At 35.4% G+C, this 26165-nt stretch overlaps 1 protein-coding gene across 5 annotated transcripts in view; it reads right to left on the reverse strand.

Annotated features, from left to right (window-relative positions):
• Positions 1 to 26165, reverse strand: part of LOC131074513 (F-actin-capping protein subunit alpha) — an 89120-nt gene that overhangs the window by 24223 nt on the left and 38732 nt on the right. For 4 of the 5 annotated variants that reach the window (XM_058011153.2, XM_058011152.2, XM_058011151.2 and 1 more), the window contains exons 5-6: positions 25911 to 25975; positions 10493 to 10654 (exon numbers count right to left, since the gene is read on the reverse strand). In XM_058011153.2, coding sequence (XP_057867136.1) covers positions 10493 to 10654; positions 25911 to 25975 — 227 coding nt within the window. The remainder of the gene's footprint in view (positions 1 to 10492; positions 10655 to 25910; positions 25976 to 26165) is intronic. The other variant, XM_058011155.2, reaches the window with a different exon arrangement.

The raw sequence follows: 26165 nt of genomic DNA on the forward strand, positions 1-26165 counted from the left end.
CTACTTCATGAATTCAACAATTGGAGCGAATTTCCTACTTCATGACTTCACCTTTTGGAGCGAACTTTACAAAATCCACTTCATGAGTTAGAGGTTGAGAGCAAATTTCATGATTTAACAAAATGGAGCGAATTCCCTATGAAGGTGAACTCCATGAATTCATAATTTGGGCGAATTGTATGTTCGAGAGATTTTAAGAGAACTTCATGAGTTCAAGGTTTGAAGCGAACTTCATGAGTTCAAGGTTTGGAGCGAACTTCAAGAATTGAAGATTTGGAGCGAATTTCTACAAAGGTGAACTTCATGACTTAGAAGATTGGAACGAATTGATTGAAACAAGCTTCACGTGCACACCATCTAGAGCAATCTTCATCTTCAAGCATACATAAGCGAATCTCAGCTTCATGTTCAAACCTACATGAGCAAATCTCAACTTCATGAATTAGCATGCATGAGCGAATTTCATATTGAACTTCACAAACTCAACATGCAAGAGTGAACTTCATGAATGGACAGAGGGGAGTGAACTTCATGTTCTGAGTTGCAAAAGCAAATTTCAAGAATGAAAGTAAATTCAAAGGCAAGACGAGGGCAACTTAATGAACATCAAGGGTGGAATAAACTTCAAAAACTCCTCTCCAAGGAGCACAAAAACAACTTTCATTGCAAGACCTACTTCGAGCATGATCGAGGGAGCAAATAGTTTCAAAAGAGTTAATCAAAGTTTGCTTCTCATCATCATCATCGCATTGAGCAATTGAATAATGTTGAGTATCAAGAGATATCTCTCAACATCCCTTCATGATGATGAATCAAATCAAGTTTACAAGTGCAAGATTGAGGTGGCAGCCCAGTCATCCCTTCCACCAATCCAAGGGGTCCACATCAACATGTCCAAGTTCAATGAATCAAGCTCATATATGAAGGCACAAACTCCAATGTAACTACCCTCAAAATCTATTGGTCCACATTCTCTGAATGTAATTCTCTCATTGGCTAAGAGTTTGTTGTAACAAACCCTAATTAGGGTTTCATTGTAAAATCTTGGCCATTGATGGAGATTCAATCCAAGTCGTTCATTGTAAATGAGCTCTCTATATAAAGCTCAAGATCTTCATTTGTAAAGGTTAATCGTTAATAGTGCTAGAATAGTTAGCTAATAGTTGATATCAATAGAAGAATAGATAGTTTTCGAAGAATAGAATATCAATTAGAGTAGAGTAGGAGGAGAAGGCAGAAATTGTTGCCTAAGTTGTAAATGAATTCGATTTTCATTGAAGTTATGGTGAAGTGTGTTGTTTCTTTACAATGTGCATGGTTTCTTGTTGGATCTTCATATTAAATGATAAATAAATTAGACTGAATGGAGGGATTTGTTGAATGTATTCATGTGGAATCCACTTAGTCCATACCACTAGCCTCTTATTGATTGTAAGTATGCCTTGTGTGGTCAACTGGAATGATATCAGCTTAACTTTGAATCGGTCTACACTCATTGCTTATGCATTAACTTGAATGGTGATCAATTGTTGATGGTATTGATTCGAATATCTTTGAAATATCCTTGGAAGATTGCACTGAGTTTGTGTCAAATTGTTCAAGTTGATGGTGAGACCTTGCCCAATAGGATTCCGCATAATCATTCATCCATCTTCTCACATTCTAGACCTTAGAGTAGACTTTCTCAACCCCTCATCTTTTGCCCTTTTTTCAAACTCTAGTTAGTTTAGGATCAAAAACATCACCATATTGTAACATCAGATAATCTAAGTTCCAGCAAATCAAGCATTCGGTGATTCAAATGTAAGCCCCCTTGTGATTCCAACATAATCACATCAACCAACGGAGCTTATCCACACGTAGTGTCCCTGCATTCATGAACCTTGGAGTCTTCTCGAATGATCCTTAAGCTAATCTTCAACATCTAAGAGATTTTGTTCAAGACAAGATAAGATACTTTAGGTATTTTATTTTGTGTTTGCATGTGCCTAAAAAACACATCAATAGATAATTAGACTGGTGGCCATTAAGGGAGGGTATTAAAATATTGTAATGTTTCTTTAATGGTCATCTTAGTCTTCTTCGACATCTTTAGTTTATTTAGTTAGTTTCTATTTTCAGCTTTTGTTAACGATTGTTTCTTTTAGAAACATCGTCTCTTGTAAATTCTTTAAATAGAGCTCTCACTCTATTGTTTAATAACATCGATTTTAACATTTAGGACATGGTTCTTAATGAAGGCAATAAAGATTGCCATTTACTTTCTTACCTTTGTCAACTCAATTAATAATTTAATAGTATTTACTGGTCACCTTCTTCTAATGAGCACTTGTTGAATGTACACATGTTCTTTAATGATTCTTCAATTTGAACAAACACATTGTTAACTCTTATAATAACATTCTATAGCATTAACGTACAACTTCTAATTGTTTTAGTATTTATGAACCTTCTCTGTTGAATTGTGTCCTGAGGACATTGTTAAAAAATTGTTTAATAATTGAACTAGTTTGATCCTACTGCAGAAACAATCTTAAGTGTTATAGAAGGGGTTCAATTCTTCACCAATTATAGCAGGTGGGCAAAAAACAGCTTCGTAGACCACAAAACATCATCAATCCTATTAATCATCACAAACTTAATAGAGGATCCCGTGGGTGAGTTAGCAAAAGTCGTATTTGCAAATTTATTTAATATGAATACATCACCCAAATCTCTCCATTTCACTCATAGAAACATCATGTATAGAATGCATTTCTTCTAACACGAGGACAGTCGTGTGCCAACTCTTCCCAAAACGGACATTTCACCTCATGTGCCTTGGCACCTTCATACCTTGATATGGTTTGAATAAGTGAGGTGATCAACAAAGAATTTTACGTGCTAAGAGATAATTAAATCACCAATAACCACTTACTAGTTTCAAACAACACCAAAGTAGGTAAAAATGTTGCATTTCTACACCATTGAAATCACCTTTCTTCTACAACCTTTTGATTTATCTCTTTTACAAGTTAATATGCATGAACCTAAAACTTCCAGTCTAGAGCTATTGAGTCAAATTACTACCTTTGGAGCTTTAACTACATAATCTTAATAAATAACAGTTATCTTTTATCCAAGAGTGAGGTTTTGTTATTGAGTTCAAACGGTAGCTTGAAGAAGATTTCCTTCACGTGGTATCCATGCCAATAAATCCTTTTCCCAAACACACTGCTTTCTAGTGTGGGTAACTGTTGTGACCTTTTTCACACCTCACCCCATTGATGATGGGGACCCTCTCCTTTCCTGCTTTCTAGGGTTTTTGTTAGTGCCTCGTGGCCTTCCACTTCACTTCTGCTCAGTTCTATCAAGTTTTGAACGGTTTGAGTCCTAAAGATTGAAAGTCAGTTTGTGCAAACCAAGTGATAACAGAGTCTAGAGTCTCTAGACACCATCAAAGTGCCTAGAAAGGCCAAAGGACAAAGAACGCAATTGATTTGAACAAATTTGGACAACTTTCTATTTTTAGAAAGTTTGCTTTTTTGTTTTTTTCTATTTTTTAGGAAGTTTTGTTTTTGGTATTTTTAGCCTGATCCCCGGTATGGCTATTTTTAGAAAGTTTTCCCTATTTTTTAGGGATGTCTACTTTTTGCTTTTTCGGAGTGGGGACCTAGGGTTTGCATTGGTACCATTGACATGCATCGATCGCGATCAAAGATTTCCAAGTTTTGACCCAAAAAGCTAGTTCCTACATTTTAGGGGTCATGACGCTTCGGATGCTTTACCCAAGTTTGGATTTCAAATATCATTCTAAATCTGGCGAAAATTGGTGAAATTATCAAATTTTGAAGTTTTTCAAATTTTTCTCAAAGTGTGGCTAATCAATGTTTGATGGCGAATGTTATGACAGGAAAGATCAAAAGTCCACCCATGGTGGAGAAGGTGCCTAAGTCTCTCAAAGTCCGCCTTGATATGTGGTGCCTGAGATGGCAAAAGTCCGCCCTACCTTGCCTTGCACAAGACTCCAAAAAGTCTGCCCAAGAAGAAGCCAAGGTCATGAACTTCAAAACTCTACCCTCCTTAGTGCCTAGGAAGCCAAAAGTCCGCCCAAGGTAAGGTATCAAAAGTCCGCCATGGATGAGATGCATGAAAGTCTGCCTTAAGGAGATGGTGTGTGGGAAGTGGACATGAGAAAGTCCACCCTCCAAAGTTCCCAAGAGGTAAAAAGTCTGCCCAAGGTGGTTAACTCCAAAGTCCACCTTGAAAGATATGTAAAATGGTTCCTAAGTTGGAAGAAGTCCGCCCCTCCAAAGGTGAATAATGATCATAAAGTCCGCCCTATGAGTGATGGAGAAGGTCTAAGAGAACAAGTAAAATCCGCCTTACAACTTGTGGAAGTTGAAGTGAATGAAGCATGGTCATGGTCTCCAAAAGTCCACCTTAAGGAGATGGTGAGTGGGAAGTGGACATGAGAAAGTCCGCCCTCCAAAGACTAGTGAAGGGAAACAAAGTCTGCCATCCATGAGCAAGTTATGAGATAAAGGAAGTCTGCCCTTCATATGCTGGTACTATTAAGTCCACCCAATCTGCAAGGTGGGTGCAAGCAAAGGTTTCAATGAAGTTTGCCTTGGTGGTGAGCCATCAAATTCATCAAGTCCACCCTAAGACATATCACTTGGCGCCTAAACTTAACAAAGTTCCCCTAAGGATATGTAGATGAGACAAACAAGCAAGTCGACACATATTTTGAAAAATGGAATATTCCTTAAGTGATGTCAGCGAGACTTTAAGATAGGATTCGAACTAGGAATCAAATCAGAAAGTTTTGAAAAGAGATGTTTGCAGATCAAGTTCGAATATGAACTGAAGACTGAATTAGAAACTTGCATTTGTGAAGTGAGATGAAAGATTCGAACTGCAAAAGGATGACTATGCAACTTAAAGCTGAATTAGAAACTTTCTTCATAAGCGTTGAAGATTGAAATTGAATTAGAAACAGATTTTAGAGAGGATCTGCATGTTTCTAATTATGAAATTCAACTTCAATACAAATAAGGCATTCTTTCCTTCATTATTTTTCACAAGAGTTTGAACTTTCAAGGTGTTGAGAGCAAAGTTAAGAGACATTCTTGCAGGTTGAAGGATATTTCTGCAGATTGAACATATTTTTGGAAAAGTTAAAAGCATTAAGTATCATTTTCAACCTTATTCCCCCACAACATACGCAGATTTTGGAGATAAACCAGCTGATAGGAGGCAGATCTATCGAAATTTCTGAGTTTTTGAAAGTTCCTTTTATCTTCTTGTCTTTTTCTTCTCATTCTACCAAAGGTGAAGTTAGTTTTGAAGGCAGATTTATTGAATTTTCTGAGTTCTTTATTGGCAGATTCCAAAGGTTTTACCCAAATTTTCAATAAGAAAGATCATGCTAATTTGACTATTCCTTTCTTCTTTCTTATTTTCTGCCTATCCAAGCAAGGTTGAATGAGGTCTTCCAAGTTATTTCAAGTTTAAAATCAGAATTTGATATTCTCTAGGTTTTCACATATTCTTCAGAATTCTCAGAATACCTACATGTGAAAACATCATTTTTATGACTAAGTGTCGAGAGCAAAGTGAAAATACCAACCACTTAGCCACCAAACTCAAATTACGCTTAAAAGTATAAATTTTAACTTAAGTTGGTTTGATTATTTTGCAGATCTCGCAGCTAAGATGAAGTTTTTGGTGGATAAGGATTGCCCTCCGGAATCCAAGATGAGGTCTAAGTGGAAGCTGGTCGGAGACATGAACCCAGGGCATATCAACTTGAGGGAGTTCAAGAAGAGAATGTATGGCCTTGACAACTTGACGCCTACCACAACTGCCAAAAAGATGATGAGAAATGGAATTGTACAGGCTGCTGGTTTCCTTCCAGCAATGCAGTGTGTTGAGTTAGTAGTAGAATGCTCTAAGCACTATAATTTTGTAAGCCGAGAGATCATAGCACCTGACGGGAGAGTCTTGGCAAGTGTCAGCGATGTTTTTATCAGGGAAGCTTTCTGCATCCTTGAATATCATAACCCTGTCTACATGACCAAGGAAGAAGCAACACGGCTATAAAAGAATATGAGGCCAAAATCAACCATCAATGGTTGGAAAAACCGAGGAGGGTAGTCCACAAGGCGCGCCATTTGAGCCTTGGATGTACTACTTCATCAATGAAATAAACACCGAAGTGAAGATGATTGATTGGGCAAAGATTATAAGTGATAATCTTGATGCCCAACTGAAGGATTTAGAGAAAAACAAGACATTCTATATGAGTTCCTATCTAGTGTACTCTCTTGCTCGAACCTACAAATATAGAGGACTCACCTGTAGAGGGGAAGGGGGAAATAAAGAAAATCCGTTTGTTGTCTACGATTGCTACCCACAATTGCACTTAGAAGAAAAATTTCACTTCAAAAGAGTCAATGATACATTCTTAATGCACATTACTAGGACACTCTAGGGTGGTCTGCATCACAAGCTCTCTCAGGAATCTAAAGATTTTATCAGCAAATTCGAGCATTGGTACATCCAATATCCCAAGTTTACTTATCTAAGAATTCAAGGATTCTCCGGATCTCCTTATAAGTTACCTATGTATCCCACCAACAAGGTAGTATTGCTTGAAGTTGTCAAGCAGCTGGAAAACTATATGACCATTCAGAGAGAAAAGCAGAAAAAGGCAGGGACATCTTCTCTCACTATTGGAAATGGATTGGAGACATGTCCATCGTCACAAGCTGCTGCTAGTGTTGAAAAGGAGCTTGCTTGGTATCCATTATTCCAATATAAGGCTAGAGCACATTTTGATCCTTTTCACCAGATGAAAAGGGTCGATGGTGAAATATTCGAGCATAGACCGGATCTAGAAGACTATTGAGCCGATGCAACTGACAGTTTTGAAATCAGAAAGAGATTGTGGTCCAAACTTCCCCTGAATTTGATTAGAGCAACAAAAGTATTTAGAGTTGCAAATCAGCTTGAAGAGGATCCCGAGTTTGAGCAGCCTCACTTTCACAAACTGAGATATGAATCCCTTGCCTTGGTTAATTGGTCAGATTTTGAAAGGTCAGACTTGAGTGACCTTATGAGACCAATAATTGAATATTCGAAATGGTGGGCAAGTGAGAAGGCAAAAGATCTTAAAACCAAAGGTACCAATCTCACATATGATCTCATGGGGACCAATGAATCAATGTCTTCAAACCATGGTATTTCGTCAAGCGTTGGGTCCAGAAAAAGGAAAGAACCCACTGAAAATTCTCTAAGGGGCAAAGGAAAGAAAGTAGTCGGGGATGCAAGCAGAAAATATAAATCTGATGAGGGTCAGTCGACCTTAAGTGCTACATTCGTTGCTCCAATCAAGGCTACAACTGATGAACAAAAGATGAATATTGATATAGGAGTAATAGCTCCTTCCCCTTCAGTAGAAGAGGTGATGGAAGAACAAGCCCAAGAGCCGAATATAGAGGTTAAAGAACCTGAGTTTCCAAGAGAAAACCTAGATGGTATAGTTACAGGACCAAAGGAAACAGAGAATAAGTTTGATGAAAGTGGCATGGAGCAGTCAACCATTCTAGATTGGCTAAAGGAAAGAATAAAGGCTCGGGCTCCTAAAGAGGATCATTCAAAGGAGAACACATCAACATTCTTGGCTATGGTGAGTAAACCGATTAAGATAAGGCCACCCAAGCCAGCCAAGAGATTCTCTTTAATTCAAAGAGATAATGCAGGATTCAGAACAGTGCAGGTAGTTGTACTTAACGAAGGTAAAACTCAGAACAATGTTGCTCCGGAAGATTATAAGATTACTACAATAGAGTTGGGTAAGCCCACTCAAGCTCAAGAGGTCCAGTATTTTGATGATTCTTGCAACACCATCAAGACAAGACTAGCCAAGGAGAAGGAGAAAAGAATTAAGGTTGAAGAAGAGAATCGACAGTGGAGAAAGTATGTTCTCCACCTAACTAAGCCACTTGATCATGAGATACCTGTTACTCCACCCATACCTCTTCCACAAGAGTCGTTAAAGGAGTATGAAGACATGAAGGCAACCTTCAAAGAAGTGAAGGAATGAACGGCAAATGACTCAAAACGTGCTGACATACTCGTCGAGAACCTAATAGCAGCACATGAGTCCACATCTTCCTTATTGAGCAGAATTCGAGACATGGCTGAAGCTTGGGAAGATAGTGAAGATATTCAGATGAGGATTATTCCATATTTGAAGGAAATCAAAGGACTTTCTTGGCAAGATCTTGTAAATAGGAAAGTCATCCAACATGGTGACCTGTATGATTTCAGCACTTGGTACTTTACCTTGGTTACAAGGGTTGAATCTCTAAGAAAATCCGAGGATAAGAGTATAGAAGTTGAGAAAACCGTCAGAGATATTCAAGACAAGGTTTTCCTTGTGGCAGCTAAGATATTATAGCAGGATGAGGTGCGAGATCAAGGAAAATTCTTCAAAGCTACGGGGCCAGTTCTCAAGGAAAATCTCTCCAGAGTCTCTAGCTTCATGCGCATAGACGAAGATTTCCTGACACAAGCACTCGGCTGGGAAGATACTCTCACCACTTGTATCGATGACATGGATATGATTGACTTCCAAATCAGCAATTTGCCAAGTGACCCTAGACGAGGTGCAGCTTATTGTGTTCAGATACATTGAATCTACAAAAGGGGAAACTGGACACTCACCCCGATGAGAATAGCAGTTGTGCCACTTGTCTTCTTCTTGTTCATTTTAACTGATAGAGTTTTTGGGAACCCTAATTAGGGTTTATAACTTTCATTCTGGACCCTTGATCACTGTTTGATCTCGGTCGTTCATTATTTTATGAGAAACTATATAGAGTGTAAGATTTTTGATATGTTGTTGCGTGAAGGTCATTTTTCCAAATAATACATTGCATGTGCGCTTTCTCTTAAGGCTTTGTAATCTCTGTTATTTGAGTGATTAGCATGGTTTCAATTTCCTCAACACATTAGTTAAAAGTTAATTTAGATTTGCTTTCAGAGTTGTTAGAATTGAACGAAGGATATGATAAGTACTAATTAACGGTGTATCTCTGCTCATACTTTTGGTGAATGGATTATTTCCATTTCACTGTGCAAAGTTAGTCTGAGCCTATCCCCTGTGTATGCCAAAACTTCGATCATAAGCATAACCCATTGAAGATTGCACCCGCTTTGTGTATTTGTCCTTAGTGTGGCGAAGCAAAGTGTGGTTTCCCGAGAACACCCAGTTAATACCGTCTCTAGAATTCGTAGGTTTAGATCAGCTTTCTTAAAACCATATCCCCTTTTCCCCTTTTTGAAAGTCTAAATCCCGAAAAATCCAAAAAAAAAGAGAGCGTAAAATTGATAAATCTATCAGAGTCCAGAAGCTTAAAAGACATTCATAAACGTAAATACCCCTTGAGATTTTCAACATACACTACCCAAGTAGCTATCCCACTAAAGTTGCTTGTTCGCACATATAGACCTTGGAATCAGCAATGATTTTTCAGGAGAGGGTAGAATAACTTTGGGTATCTTATCCTAATGTTTGGTAGATGATAAAACGTACACCAACAGTAACAAGAATAATGAGCAGTTTTAAGTAAATGTGTGACTATGAACTTATATAAAGTAGAATGAGAAGTATTGCTTCTCCATATTAGGTCACACACAACAAAATGAAACAATTGTTAGGTGTCATGCAATGCAACCTTACTCAAGCCTTGTACCAATGTGATGAATCAGCTATCATCAGGTCACAGAGCACAAACGTAGACAACATTTTCATAGCACATACCACAATGACCATTGACAGTCCTATTTAGAGTAGCTCAAAAGTTACTCAAGCGCCTAGTGTATCATCTCAAGGACAAGACAAATAATTTGACTACCAATATCACAGCATGCCTGACACACTGTCATCATGCATCATTCATATGCAGCATATCATAGATTCCTTTCAACATATAAAGGTCCCAGCTCTCATAGATGGAAATCTCATGATTTCACAATCTGACCTCGATGTCAAGATCCTCTCTAGAGCATGATACAAGTCACCAACTAGATTATCCAGGTAAGTAATCAAGTGTCAATGTCAAATTATAAACAAACACACCTTTTGACTCCCATTAACAATAGATGGATAGATATTAACCTTACAACTTTTATTCATAAGTACATGATATCCCACGCCAGTGTACCTGGATGTCATGATGGACACTGATAGTCTAATACTATGGATACCAATGCACATGATGCAATAATATTCATATCATATATTAATAAGTAAATTTATCCAACCGAGCAATAATAATCATGTAATGAAAACTTTCTTAACATAAAATATGAAAAAGTGGCGGAACAGAATTTGCTGCTAACAAAAGGAACTCCATAAAGAGAAATCAAAAAGAAAAGAAGCTATTCAACATATCAGATACTCCAAAACCATCCATATTCCATTTACATCAATTAAACATACCAGAAATTTTGAGGGCTATATTTGGCCACAGAAATCACAGCTGTAAGTTCAAAGTTTGATCCATCTCCTTCAACATCTTTTCCAGCTGTGCAATACACCGAGCACTCCCCTTTTGGATAAGCTTCATCAACATATTTAGAAAGCTCATTGTCCAAAGCAAAACTGGAATTAAACAAAGGTAGCACAGACAATGTCAAATGTAATGGCAAATCCTTTCAATACACTTAATTCCAGCCAAAAAGCACGCTGCATAGGAAGGAAGAAATCATAAATTATATAAGATGGAAGCAAAATATTGTATCAGTTCTATAATAACTTGCCACCCAAATAAGCTTCCATACTTTGTTCTTAGTCACTAAACAATAATACTGCTGTGCCCATGGATACCGTTGTGCATACAATAACAAGAAATTACGACCATTAGGGTGTACAATTGTCTCAATCTTAGTGATTTCCCATGGAAAAGGACCATACAAATCAACCGCCACAAGAAATCTTGTTAGTGTGATTTGTGGTGCATAGTGCAATAGGCTTCTGATTGTCACTCAGAAATTCACAAAAATTCAACATAGTGTTAAACCCTTTTATCTCATTGGTTGAATATGAAAATAAGTTATATCATGCACTGTAGATGCAAAAATAACTCCTATATTTGAAAAAAGACTTTCTCGTTCTTTAGCAAAATAAGTTTTGCCTATATGGTGACAAAGTAGTATATGATTGAATTGTAAACTTGTAACAAAGTTTCAGATAGTGGTAACATTAATGTAGCTTTGGAATTTTGGAAACAAATTCAAGCTAGTCTCACCTTTATACAGTTTATAGATAGTTAAGGTGAGAATAGAGTGGAAAATCAGTTAGCCTTTATGATTTCACTGAACTGTATTATAAGTCATTTGCTGGTATGTAGAATCTAGGAAGGCATTTGACTCTGTTCTAAGACATCTATTTTCACAAAAGTTGTGTCATATAATCATATTGCTATTTCAGATTTTTTTCATAACTACTATCATGAAACTCTCTGCAACTGTTTTCGCCATTTCTGAGCTTTCCATCATCAGTGTCTTTGTCAAGCTTACCATCAAAGTCAAGTAGGGGTGCACTCTCTCTGAATCAATTTGGTAATTTATATAAAAGATTATCTTGGCAGCATACTTATGTTCATGACAGTTCTACATTTTGTATGTTTTATTTGCTACATAACACTTTTTTAATAAATTATGTCCTCTCTCACTCTCCTGACTTTTTATGAGACAAATTTATTCCCTTGTTTTTGCAAGCTTTGCCAACTTGATGTCACAATGTACATTGTAAACCAAAACAAAACCCAGTTCATGATCTTCAAGACCTCCAATGATGACCTCTCCATGTTACAAAGGAGAGCCTGTGGATATTAAAACATCTAAGACTTACTTGAGACTCAAGTTCATTGAGCCATTCCTCAGTCCAAGGCCAACCTCTTAAATTGCACTTGTGCAAGAGGCATTCTTCTACTATACTTGTCAAAGTTGTCTACAACTTTTAATTTTTTGACAGGCTGTCCTCTTAAACATAGGTCCTTACAGCCCTAGAGCTACTAGGTTGATTGGATCAAGAAGGAACTTGGAAATTGGAAGAACATGAGGAGAAAAAGTTGAAACCTAAGTCAAACAATCCAAAGCATGTGCCAAAGAAACTTACCAAGGAACAAAGAAAACATTGCAAAATCAAGCCCAAACTTGGACTTATGTAATGTCCCCAATTTTAAATGATAGATTAATTAAATTAATTTTTTATTAAGTTGTCGAAATTAAAATTGAACATCTTAAGATGACTTAATAATTGATTAATTTAATTAATTAATTATAAAAGATAATTTGTCCATTGGGCTTGGGCAGCCGTATTAGGTAGACATTTTTAATTATCTAATGCCCATGTGAAAAAATTAATGGGGCCCAACTTCTTTCATGCCCAAAGTGAAACATTATATGTTCATTGAAAATATTGATTACGGGAACTTTATAGAATGGCTTATTAAGGAAGGCTATATGATTAATTTATGCCATCATAAAAGTTCATGAAGCCCGAATTTTATTTAATATGGAGTGATTTTATTTAAAGGGAAATATTTTTATTACATGGAGTAATATAAAGGAGGAAATAAGCGATATATTTAATCGAGGTGTGGGGAACACGAAATGTGCGATCTTTGTGAAGCCAATGTATAAAAATTGATTTATTTATAAGTGGTGTGATATATATCAAAGTGCAATGTTATTAATTCAAAAAAATAATGCAAGGTTGAAAAGAGGCAAATATATAATGAATCAGGGAGTTGAGCAAAGGCATTATTCACAATTATTGTTTTGAGACTAAAGTTTCTGTCACACAAGGCATTCACGGACTCTGCACGAAGCCCTAGAGTCGTTTTGGTCGCAAAACCAGAAGCACATCAGGGGCAAACTCCATCCCCAAACTGTCCGAATCAATCTTCATTCCCAGTCTCCAGGTAGCGGCTAGATGAGTGCAAAGAGATGCAGTTATAAGCCATGGGTTTAAGCATTGCAGTCGAGACTATGGATAGCAGTGAATTAGTTCTGTGGGCTGTCCATATTTCTGAAACTATTATGTGAAAAGGTTCGACTGAGGAGTATTCTGCCCTGCTGCGAATTCGAATATACTTTATTGTGGAGTGATTATCAATGTTGCTGTGGTTGGGTATGCTGTATGGTGGCGTGAGTGATGTTTAGGCTCATCACATCTGTACTGTAGCTGCCGTAACATCCAGCTGGGCTCTTTTCAACATCTTTCTAGAATCTGGTATGGAAGATTGCAGTCTACCAAAACATGGATATCCTCGCACTATGTTTGGATCCAACCCTTCCATATTATGTTTATGAAGCAAGTTCCGGGTATGTAAAGGAATGTTTATGTTTAATATTGATGCATGAAGAACACTCTTTATATGAAGTTTCAGTCTGAAACTAAATGTACCAGTCACAATTTATTGAACAGTAAGCTCTGAATTATGCTCTTATGATGCAATATCCTTGAGTGACCATGGTCTAAATTATATGCAAGTGTTGATTATTGTTTCCATGCATTATTTATGTTTTGGCATTAATTATAAACCTTCAAACTCAGACAACAAACAAGAAACTAGATAATTAGACCATTCATGCAAAGTGTTTGACGAAATGTCAAACCCAACCAATTGAAATTTTAAGTGCAGAACAAGAACGGTTTCTTATAGTGGTATCAAAGCAATTGCACTCAAACCACGAATCAACAGTTAGAAAGCAAAAAACAGACTTTACACACAAACTGTTTGAGAAAATGACAATAGGTGAAAATCGAAAATGTAAGGTGGAAAAGGTAGGGGTCATTACAACTTAGAAGAATAAATTAGATTAATCCTAAAAGTTTTTTCAAAGACCAAATTTCACCTTGCAAAATCGCCAAGGTTGAAGCCAAACTCGGACTTAGGAAACGATTTGGAAAAGTCCTGAAAATGTTCCAAAGTCTGAATTTCCAAATGCCATCCCAATTCCGAGTTTTATCTCAAAATTTCATTATTTCCAGTCCAACTCAGACTTAGGAAAGATTTTGGGATTACTCCATAATTCTAAAATGTCTCCTACCTCTGAGTTTCTAGAACTGTCATATCTCTGAGTTTCTAAAACTCTCCTACCTGTAAAATCATTGCATCTTCCAAATTTCAAGGTTGAGAAGGAATTCCAAGCAAAGTTCCTAAGGTGTAGTTCAAAACCAGGTTTCCAGGTCTTATGCAAACACCAAGTTTCAGATTAGAATTCCCAGATAGTTTCCTAGGTCCAAGTTCTGTATGTTATTTCTAAAAATGTTTCCTATGTCCAAATATTAGAAAGGCATTCCAAGGTCCAGGTTCCGTAAGAATTCCAAAAGGATTCCAAAAGGTCTTCCACAATCTGAGTTTCTAACTTACTGTTTCATACATGGACTCTAGGACTGATTCAAAACAGAAAATCCTATAAACCTTCCTAAGTCCGAGTTCATGTGACCTGTTTCAAATTCCAGGACAGAGTTTCAAAGATCTGAGTTTTGGTCTGAAAATCCTGATTGTCTTCCAAATGCCGAGTTCTCCTAATGGCATTCCAAGCACTGAACTTCCAAATCAGACTCCTAGCACCAAGTTCACAAACAAAGTTTCCCAATCTGCATTCAAGGTCCAAGTTTTGTTTTGAATAAGAGTCCCAAATCTGTGTGCAGATTGAATGTTAAGTTTCCAAAGTGCAGTCCAAAACAGAGTTTCCAAATTCACAGATGTTGTCTCAGATCTGAGTTCCAAATCAGTTTGCTGTGTCTAAGTTTCACTTCAGAATTCTAATCAGCTGCAATCCAAGTTTCCTATTTTTATCCTCCAAACTCTGAGCTTTATGCAGGCATTCCCCAACTTGTACCTATGTCCGTGTTTCCTCTCAAGCTTCCTAACTCCGACTTTGATCTAAAGTTCCTGTTTGTCTTCCAAGGTCCGGGTTTTCCTAAGTGGCAGGCCTTCCAATGACATAAACTGTTCCCACTATCAGATTTCTTAATCACAGTAAAATCTTAATGTCTTAGTTCTGAAGGAAAGAGTTCAGTTCCTAACAGCATTCCAATGCCAAAGATTCCCAAATAACTTTCCTAAGGCCTAATTTCCGGGATCAAGGGTTAAAATAATAATCAACAACATGAAATGCTGCATCGGCATAACAAAGGGCTAGTCTTCCAATGAATTCGTGATGAAGTCAAAGTTTCCTGGAATCCTTATATGTTTAAGGTTTGTCCTTTCCTCATCCATGCATGTATGCCAAAATTCCTAAGGGGGATATACCATCCAAGGTTTCAAGATAAGACGATTGTATGAGAGGATAAATTCCTCAATGAGTGATATAGCCTAGTAATGAAGTCTCATGAGAGGTGTTCAAGATGAGCGTGTGAATGAGTAAAAAGGATGCTTGCAATATTAATACTAGAAATCCTTAAGGTATTTAATGAGCTATTTGTCCTTGCAGGTTAATGCCACTGTAAAGGAGCCAGAGATGAAGGATCCGGAGCAAAGGTTGCAAGTGAAGATGCAGTTTGTAGATCACATGAAGAAGCTAACCACTCAGGACTTCCAGATATCATTTCCAAGCATCACATGATTGATTAAGATGGAAAGAGGAAAAACACGATCAAAATTCTGAAGATGATGTCTTTCTAATAAAGATTAAAGAGTAACATGCTCACAGAAATGGCTCTGATAGAGCAACTTGTAAAATTTGCGAATGAAGAATGTGTTATAGAGCTGGAGATAAACAATGAAGATTAATAAACACCATTACAATGCAGAAATACTGGATGGTGTCATTTCCAAAATTCTGGAAAATGGTGACAGATTATAGAAATACTACAAGATACATACAGAAACACAGAAATGATAGCTAGATATGAGGTGGAATATGATTTATTGTAAAAAGAGAATTAATTGTTGTAAAAATAACAAATTTTAGCTAAAATTTAATGTAATACAATAAAAGCCAAAATTTAGTTATTTATCCAACTGGCAATTTCGTCCTTTGTGACAAAAAGCTGTTATTTTGTCTTGGGAAACATGTAACTTTCATCTTGTAGTGGGAACAATTGGAAAGCAATCAGAAAGTGGTTAGAAAGTTGTTGGATTCATTAAATAAAAGTTGTTAGGGCTTCTAGAAGGCAGATCTAAGCCATTCAAAGGATTTAATCCTATCCATTGATTCTAAATGTAATATCTACAAAAGGCCAGTGCCTCTCTCATTGTTAAGTTAGCTCTTAGAATAGGAATAGAGTAGGAGTCGCTGAACAGAGATTGTTGTACCAGCATTCTAAGCAGTGAATAAAGCATTGAAGCATGGTGTCTATCAATTGTTTTCTCTTGTTTGCATGGTTCCTTTCATCAATGTTAGTTAAAGTTCAGTGAATTTAATGGTGAAGTGTGATAATATTTGATGGATTTATAGTTCATACCATTTGTAATTTGCTGATTGTAAGTTACAATGCATGGTTAGTCTGAACTTCTTATGCCTTTCGTTTAATTGTGATATTTATTTGAGTTGTGCCAAAATTGAGTACTTAAATGTATGCTCACGGTCTGAAAATATTTTAATTTCCTTTGAAGATTGCACTATTTCTATGGCACTGTGAATTATATGGTTAAGTAGAAGTCAGTTTATGGGATCCATTTATCAGCAGCATCAGCCATTATTGTCATTGTCCATAAGTCTTAGATTAGTATTTCTGAACCCTATCCATTTGACTTTTATTTTAATCAGTTTGAGAAAAAAACATCACTTAGATCGCCATATCAGATGCAAACCAGCTTGCTAGATGGGTAAGTCCCCTCATGATTACCAGCAAATCACATCATTCACTGAGTTATCCCAAGTCCAGTAAAGACCTGAAATTCAGAACCTTGAGGTTGTCTCATTTGATCAATCTGAATGGCACATGAGATTTCTTTATTTAAGAGAGGATATGATATACTTGGTATAGTTTATTTTGCATTGTTAAAAAGTGCAAACTTCCTTGTCAACAAGGACCTTCTAGTCTGACATGCTCACAAACTCAAGTCCAAGGAGAAAGCATTCATCACTATATTCTTCTTTGTGCCCAATGATTTATCACCATTGGATGCTAAGTGAGGTTGTGCTAATTATAAGGGAGCCTAAGTGGCTAATGAGCCTTGTCTCAGCTCTTCTGTTCCATTAGGGAGATTCCTTATAACAAGGAATATTTATGTGACGGAATTTTATCGATTTGCTTTCCTAGGGCGATGCAAATTTTTCTTTCACAGAAAAACAGTACACAATTTGACAATTCCACCTAGGACTCAGTCACAAGGTTCGAGTTTGAGTTCGAGTTCGGCAGCTATGGAGTTCGGGTGAAGTTCAGCAAGGGCAAAAAGTTCGGAAAAAAAGTTCGGTATCAAATTCGCCTTATATATAAAAAAATATTTAACATTAGTAATATATCCAGCAAATTATCAATATACTCAAGATTGCAGAATAGATTCAAAATCATTATAAAAAGATGCAACATTCTTAAAATATGTATTATAAACCATAGGAAACATGTGATATCAGTTATCATGATTGTCAAGTTTTTTTATCAAAACAATACAATCAAAAGCCGTGACTTTAGAACTTCAAAAAAGATAAAAGTCATCAAGACTGCGAAGATGTTTTTAGTCAAAAAGGTACAATCAAAATTCAAGACAATAGAGCTTCAAAAAAGCTCCAGGTCATCAAGAGCACATGACTGAACTGTTGTTGTAGCATCATCATCATCATCAGTATCACTGCCCAATTCATCATCCACAAAGTCAGGCTCATCTACAACTCTAGTTACCATGTCTTCTGAAATTCGTTGTTGTGAAGAAGATGTGGAGTCATTTGCTGATCTATTCGTGAACAATTTTAAATTGCTCCGAACGTAGACAAGATCTCCCAATTTTCCAGACAGCAACTTGTTCCTCTTTTTGGAATGGATGTGGTCAAAGCAACTCCAGTTCCTCTCGCAAGCTGATGAACTCGCTCCTTGACTCAATATTCGAATGGCAAAGCATTGTAGTTCAGGATTTTGTGCTCCATAGCTCATCCACCATCTATAGCCAGGTACCTCATCTCGTGTCATATCATCTTAGGCTGCTTCTATTCCAAACAACCCTTCTGCTCTCTTGTATTTCCAACTTTGGTCTCTGATTAGACCTGCGATTGTTCTATCTTGTTCAAACTTGCTAATGGCTTCATAAAACCCTGACATGATTTCAAGATCACCTTTTCTATCAATATGAAATAATTTAGGCTCCAAATAGCATGTTGTTGCATGCAAAGGTGTGTGCATCATCTTCCATCTGCAATTAACTGTCTCCCAAATCTCCATGTACTCTGCTTCTACATTATTTAGTGCTCGCTGAATAGATTCCTTACAACGGTCCATGCTTTCATAAAGCATGCCAAGGCAAGGAGTGTCACCATCCACCATACGAAGAACATCAACAATTGGCCCACATATATTCAAAACTTTTGATCCACTTTCCCAAAAGTTGCTGCTCAAAATGATTTGCTCTATGTTCTTCCCCTTAGCACTTTTAGAAAATGCTGAACTTTCCCACTCATTGGAACAAACAACCAATCTCAAAGCTGCTTTCTCTTCAATCACTCTTTTCAAAGTGATATAAAATGAAGCAAACCTTGTCTCACAAGGCCTCAACAACTCCCTAGATGCATGTTGCCTGTATAGACTCAATGTGAGACGGTGATTTCTAATGAAATTTGCCACTTCTCTCCCTCTATGGATTGCTTCATGTATCCATGGGAATTTCGCCAAGTCATGAAGCAGCAATTCTATTTAAAAAACATCAAAACAAAATATATGATTTTTTTACTTTTGACTCTTAAAAAGAAAATGAATATTCTTTCAATAAACATAAACATAACACTAAATATATATATCTTGTAAAACATAGAACGAAATTATATTAATATTTACAAAACACAATTTAAAAAAGTAAAAATAAAAAACTTTAGTTTACCTTTTTTGACAGATAAAAAAGTTGAATGTATACTATAAATAATATAAATTAATATATTTATGTTTTATGTTTTAAAAGATATATTATAATGATATATCTTTTAAAACATAAAACAGAAATATATTAATTTTTATTTTTATTTTACAAAATATAAAAACAGTAAAGTATTTGACAATTAAAAAGAGATTTTAAAAAAAAATATAAAAATAATATAAAAATAAAACACTCTATTTTATTTGACAGATAAAAAACCTGAATATATAAATATATTTCAAATCATAAAAAAAAATCATATAAATTTTTATTTTTAGTTTACAAACGAAATAAAAAATAGTAAAAATGAAAATCATCCACATTACAAACGATATTAAAATAAATTTGAAAAACGAAATCATAAAATTGAAAAACAAATAAAAAATGCATACATAAGCAAATAAAAAAAACAAAAGTTTCACGGCCTACCTGTGAGCTTCAATGGCCGCAGAACAGTCCAATGGCGACACTCAGCGAGCACACTCCAATTCTGGCAACACACAGCGAGGCTGCAAGCAAACAACATGACCGGCAAAAACCTTGCAAGCATGGCGAGCACAAACAACACGGCGACGTCGGCAGGTAAAAACACTGCAAGCACAACACTTCAGGCTGCAAAGTCGAACAGCAGCGAAGTCGGCTGCTTATTACGCAAAAATAGCAGAATATTTATTAAAAAAAAGTACTGAAAACCCTAAAATAAACCCGACGAAAATATATTTTAAAAAATGAAAAAGTCAAAATTTTGCCATATGAATTAGTGGCGAACTTTGACGAATTTTATACCATTTTTATGAGTTCGCCAAATTTGGAAACCTCAAACAAAAAAATCGGTGAACACTGTGACTTAGGCAGGAGATAGGTTTTATTTTTATTTTTTCAGTTTCATTTTACAAATTAACACGAGTTAAATTTTTTTACTTTGTTTCAAATTCAAAATGAAACAAGTTCACATTGTAGCATAGTTCTTGCCAAATGCCAACAAAATTGTTTTGCTCTTTGGAAAGTAGAGAATTTGGGAGGAGCATTAGCCTGCTCCAACTCCAATTATAGTTTGCAATTGTATTGTTGAGCATTTTCTAAATCAACAATACTAATATAGATTGTTGAAATTAATGAATACAACTTTAAAATTGTGTATTTACTTGTGGGTGTTTATGGTGCATTTCAAAAGTATGAAGAGTACCCAATGATCTAGGAACTTAATATTTTTTTTACTATAAATACCATACAATACATGCCAATTGTTTATTTTTCATGTCAATTGTGTATTTGGAACAATTGTGTTTTCCATGTTCCAAAATGATGGATGCAAAAAGACAATAGCATGTGTAAAAAGATGTGTGATAGAAATACTATAATTGTGGTAAGAGAGATCACATTGAATTTGTAAGCGAGATTTGAACAAGTAATATCCAAGAGCAAAAGAGGAATTGTATATCATCTATTAATATCCCAAGATTTTGAGAATCAAAAGCCTGTAATCGATAAGGTGTGACAAAAAATTGAATCAGTAAACTTACATACAATTTAAATTCACCAATCAATAGAAAGTCATCATCTATGTGAATATAACTAGCACTTGCACTCTAAAGGAGGTGCAAGGATTACGCCGATAGGAAAGTACTTGTAAGTTATAATACGATGGTGCAAACGATTAAAAAAATTGTATAGCGAAGATGGTTATACTGATATGTGATTTCCTCACAAAATAGTGCATTTTCAAAGAGAAATAGTCAAAGCATTTGCATACAATTTTGTTTGAGACATTAAGAAAATGAATTTTATAATATTTACAATGCTCTAAAAGAAAAGAAAAATTTAAAAAAGTAACTAGAAATTAATATAGTTTTTTAACTATATAATTTTATCCATATTTAATAAATAGTTCAAAAATACACTTTTTTAAAGAAATATTTCATTCACCCTAATGTTCTACTTTTAGTTATCAATAACTCTTACATACTTCTTCAAATTTTATTTAAGTGTGATATTGGGAGGAAAACAAAATAAAAATCGGATGCACCTTTAATTTCTTTAGGGCTATAATTGGAGGGTTAACCTATTTAACTATTTGTCAAATCCATAGGCGAACAAGGGGCAATCTGGCAAACTGAAACATCTTAGTAGTCAAAGGAAGAGAAAGCAAAAGCAATTCCGTAGTAGCAGCGAGCGAAATGGGATCAGCCTAAATCGTTAAAACGGGGTTGTGGGAGAGCAATCTAAGCGTCATGCTGCTAGGCGAAGCAATGGGTGGAATACCGCACCCTAGATGGTGAGAGTCTTGTAGCCGAAAACCTCGTGACAACTTACACTCTAACCCGAGTAGCATGGGGCATGTGGAATCCCTTGTGAATCAACAAGGACCACCTTGCAAGGCTAATGACTTACAAATTATGTCACATCTTCTGCAGGGTAGTTAGTAGGATGACCATTAAGGGAGAGTATTAAAATAATATTGTAGCATTGATATAATGGTCATCTTAGTCATTTAGTTAGTATTTAAAAACTTGTTCATGTCTTTCATCCTTAGTTAGTTTTAGAAAGTTTACTTTATGTCCTTTGTGTTTCTATTCTTGATTGTTTCCATTATGGAAAAGATCCTCTTATATTCTCTATATAAGAAGCCTTCATCTCCTTTGTAATTAATATATAATAAATTATCATTTCATCATGTTGGTTGATAGCGCGACTAGAAGAAGGCTACATTTCAATTTGGAAGTTACACGCTCCTCTTGACAACTAGGAATCACATGTGTTCCTCCAACAACCATTGGTTTTCAACACTCACCAAGAGGATTAATCTTTTGTAATGTCCCCCTTCGGGGCATGCCTGATTTTTGCCCAAAAATAACAATTCCAACAATATGACTTATTTATAAAGAGTATTCTATAACTAAATTACATAATAGCTATTTAACTTAAAATGAAATAATCAATTAATATCAAAGACGATGATTATGATGATTCCTATTGTTAAACAATATTTCCTATATACATTTGGATCTATACTATAGTTTTTCCAACAGCCAATCATAGTAGGGATTTGATGAGAAAGCACGATAGGGTGTTGGGAGGCCATTCTCCACAACATAAATCCAAGGGCAAAACAACTTGGAAAGGTCTACTTAATTGAGGGAACCGGTCTATTGCATCTCCCTGCCATGTTTCCATACTAACCAAACATATGATTGCTTGTAGGAAAATTAATTGATTAAATACTAATTCTAAGAATCTTAATAGATTAGCAATTTAAATCAATAAATAAATCCAAGATATGCAAGAGATTTCATAATAAAAAACAGACTTAATCATGTTGCATACCAATTACTTGTTAAATAGAAATGGCTGCTTTGTCTGAATGCAATTTGTATCTCTGAATTCTGATCTTCATTGATCTTATTACCTGATTATAGATCAAATACTTTTTTCCATTCATTCAATGCCCAGATTTCCTATTCTTTATTTTCTATTTTATCATTCCATAAATCATATCATATATAAACTTACTAATTCAAGGCTGTTAACCATAAATCAGATTTCTGCTTTTTATTTTCTATTTTCTGATTTCCAATCAAATGTCCATTCAATTCAATTAGATCCTTCTTGTATGCCTTCTACAAATGAAGTGTCTCCTTTTATATATCTTTGTTTATGGGAAAGGTTACATCCTTTCACTAGCATCTTCTCTTTTGGAAGGGATGCATCTCCTCCTAACCAATTGCTGCCTTTGAGTGCAATCAGATAGTAGTTGGTAAATATAATTTCATCAAACTAGTCGCTGGCCCTTGCTATAATCCCAGTCGGGCCTTAAAATAATTTAATGCCATTTTTAATTTCCTTAGTATGGGCCAGCCTCTTTCCTTTCTATTTAATTGCATTGCCTAGGTTTTCAATTTATTTATTAATGCTGCAATTTGAAATGGTAAATTGTTGCTATAATTAATTAAGGAGAGGAACACTTCTTATATAGAAAATTACAAAACAATCTTTCCATAATGGAAACGATTGAGAATAGAAACACGAAAGACAAAAAGAAAACCTACTAAAACTAACTAAAGACAAAAGCCATAAAACGGAAGTTTCTAAATACTAACTAAATGACTAAGATGTGCATTATAGAAATATTACAATACTATTTTAATAACCTCCCTTAATGGTCATTCTACTAACTACCCTACAGAAGACTTGACATAATTCGCAGGCCATTTGGTCATAAATGAATAGAAGGCTGCCCCCTTCTCCTAAAAACACTCTACGACATGAGTCTACAATTGAGACTCTTTGGTTCTGCAGAACTTCTGGATATGACCTAGCTTACCATAATCCCTCTACCACAATCCTTGCAACATGATGTTGGGTAACAACACCCAAGATTTTATAAAAAAATTGTCAAAAACTTTTGCAAAAGAACACCATTCACCATAGAAACCCTAGGTGCGACCCAAAAACAAGCTGCAAGAAACCACGATTTTGTGGAAAAAACATCAAACCCTCGATGCAATGTTGAAATTACACATAATTTTATGAAAAAACCGACAAAAACCTCTATTTTGTTATAAAAATTAAATTAAATTAAAAAAAAAAACCTATGACCATGATTTTTAGAAAAAAATTATGCAAAACCCTCCATGATATGTTTTTGGAAAAAAAATTTAAAAACCCACCATGATTTTTTTTGGAAAAAAATCAAAAACCCTCAGTCTGAGAAAACCACGATTTTTCATAAAAAATTGTGTCAAACTTCTGGAAATGAATTCCAAGTAATAAAACCATGAATTAAAAAATCGTCAAACAGTTACCTTTGCTCTGATACCATGAAATGATAATTCATTGTTGTAATAAATTAAGGAGGGGAGTACTCTTTATACAGAAAATTACAAGACAATCTTTCCATAATGAAAACGATCAAGAATAGAAACACGAAAGACAGAAAGGAAACTTCCTAAAACTAACTACAGACAAAAGACATGAAAGGAAGTTTCTAAATACTAACCAAATGACTAAGATGACCATTATAGAAATATTACAATATTATTTTAATACAATTTATTAAAGCTGTGAATTCTAGCAGGGGCATGACATCTTCAGAGTGGCATATTGGCAGTATTATAATTTATAATATACATCCATGTAGGGTGTGATTATGAACATCTGATACCATAAGAGAATTATTGAGATGCAATGAAGAAATTGCTTTATTGATCTTCAGAAGAATGTATACAGAGAGGTAGCAGATTAAACCAACCAATAACCGAATAACCATTTCTATGGTTATGTTAATAATTATTATATTATATTAATATTACTGTTATTTACATGGTTATGTTCTATGATATAATATTTTATTCTAAGAAACTAGATGGAGAAGTCCTTGGCAGTCACATAAACACCTAATTGGTAGTGGCATGTGCACATGTAGCTGTTTTCTCTTACAGTGCCCTGAGTCCTTTTGGAGGCTAGTACACACTTACAGACAATTGGACCTTCATGATACGTGTATCAACATAAAATAGCACATTTTTTGACAACAATGTAAGAACTAGGCTAGATGAAGGGAGGAGATGTGTTTGCCACACAGCTTGCCGTTTCAGATGAAAACCTCGAGGCTCTAAGTTTTGATGGCTAACGTTTTTGGCAAAATGAAAAACAAGAGTTGCATGGGAGTTATTTGTTGACCATCAAAGGAAGGTCTTCATGCAAAGTCTAGGTCCGATAACATTTCCTTATCGAGACTTCTACAACTGTTATTCGTGCAGACAATGCCAGGCCTAATTGTTGCACTTTCAATGGCAATCAAATATGTCTATCATCAATCATACAATAACCATATAATACCACTATTTTTTAAGTTTCAGGGAGGTGGGAATGGGTTTCAAGGACAGCAAATATTTTTCGCCGAAACAGCAGAATGATGGCTATTAAATGTTTATTTTAAATTTCAAAATACAAATAAATCAAAATACCTAAAAATAACATATAGAAACCAAAAGAAGCTGAAATTATAAAGAGTAAATACAATAGCAATTCATTGATTCCATAATCCATCTGATAGACCAATAACCATAGACATAATATGAAGATGATTTATATTGAGGATTTAAGATGCCAAAAAACAGAAATGTTGCATGACACATAGTACACTGGTACATAGAGCAACAAGCTCAAAATCAGAATCATTATCCAATTAATGTCTCACAAAATGCTCTTCTTCTTCTTCTTCTATTTATTTATCTCTGTCATTTTCCCTCTTTTCTTTTGGTAATTAACTCATAACAAAACAGAAATAGGCACGGGTTTTATAAGTTTTGTAGGTTTTGAATTGCTTTATAATGTTATTTTTTGTTTTTGCCTTTTTTTATGCATTAGATGTGTGGGGTTCCCTTGAAGCCCCAGAGATAGCCGCAGGACATTAGGATATCTATGGATGCCAGAAAATTCCCAAGAAGACCAAAAAAAGACGGGATGTCCCTAGGATTTCACCATAAAATCCTTTCCAGAGTAAGTCTTGGCCAAAAATTTTAGGAAAAAGAGGTGGGGAGGGGTGTTGGGCAGGGTACAGGAAACTGACATCCCCTCCAAGTCTCCAAGTCCCTAGGATGTCTCCCAGACCCAAGAAGATGCATCCTCATGGGGTATTATAATGATACTAACTTTTGATTTAAATGCAGGAAAGCAAATCTTAGCAGAGATGGAAATAGTTTGCAGTTATAGCAAGCACTATATGTTAGATCATGTAAGATGTCCTGATAATTCAATGATGTTAAGGCAACAAAGCAAACATATCATCATACAATTTGGAAAACTTATTATATTGCAAGTAACTCAACCCACCGAAACTCCTCAACATATACCGATGCAAGTTCCACATCTGCAGCAGGTCTGACCTCCGTACAAACCTAAATAAATGCACAGTAAACCAATAAGTATACCACAAAAAAAAGTGTTCTCAAATATTGGAAAAGGCCAAAGTTGCAAATGAACAAAACCAATATTAAAGGCAAATTACAAAATGGAAGTAAAAGTATGAGAGCGAAAGAAAATACAATCGTCAGCAAAGTAGACAAAAAAAGAGCCATCTACTACATC

Source organism: Cryptomeria japonica, chromosome 9 (assembly GCF_030272615.1).
Source record: "Cryptomeria japonica chromosome 9, Sugi_1.0, whole genome shotgun sequence".
Classification (NCBI taxonomy): Eukaryota; Viridiplantae; Streptophyta; class Pinopsida; order Cupressales; family Cupressaceae; genus Cryptomeria; species Cryptomeria japonica.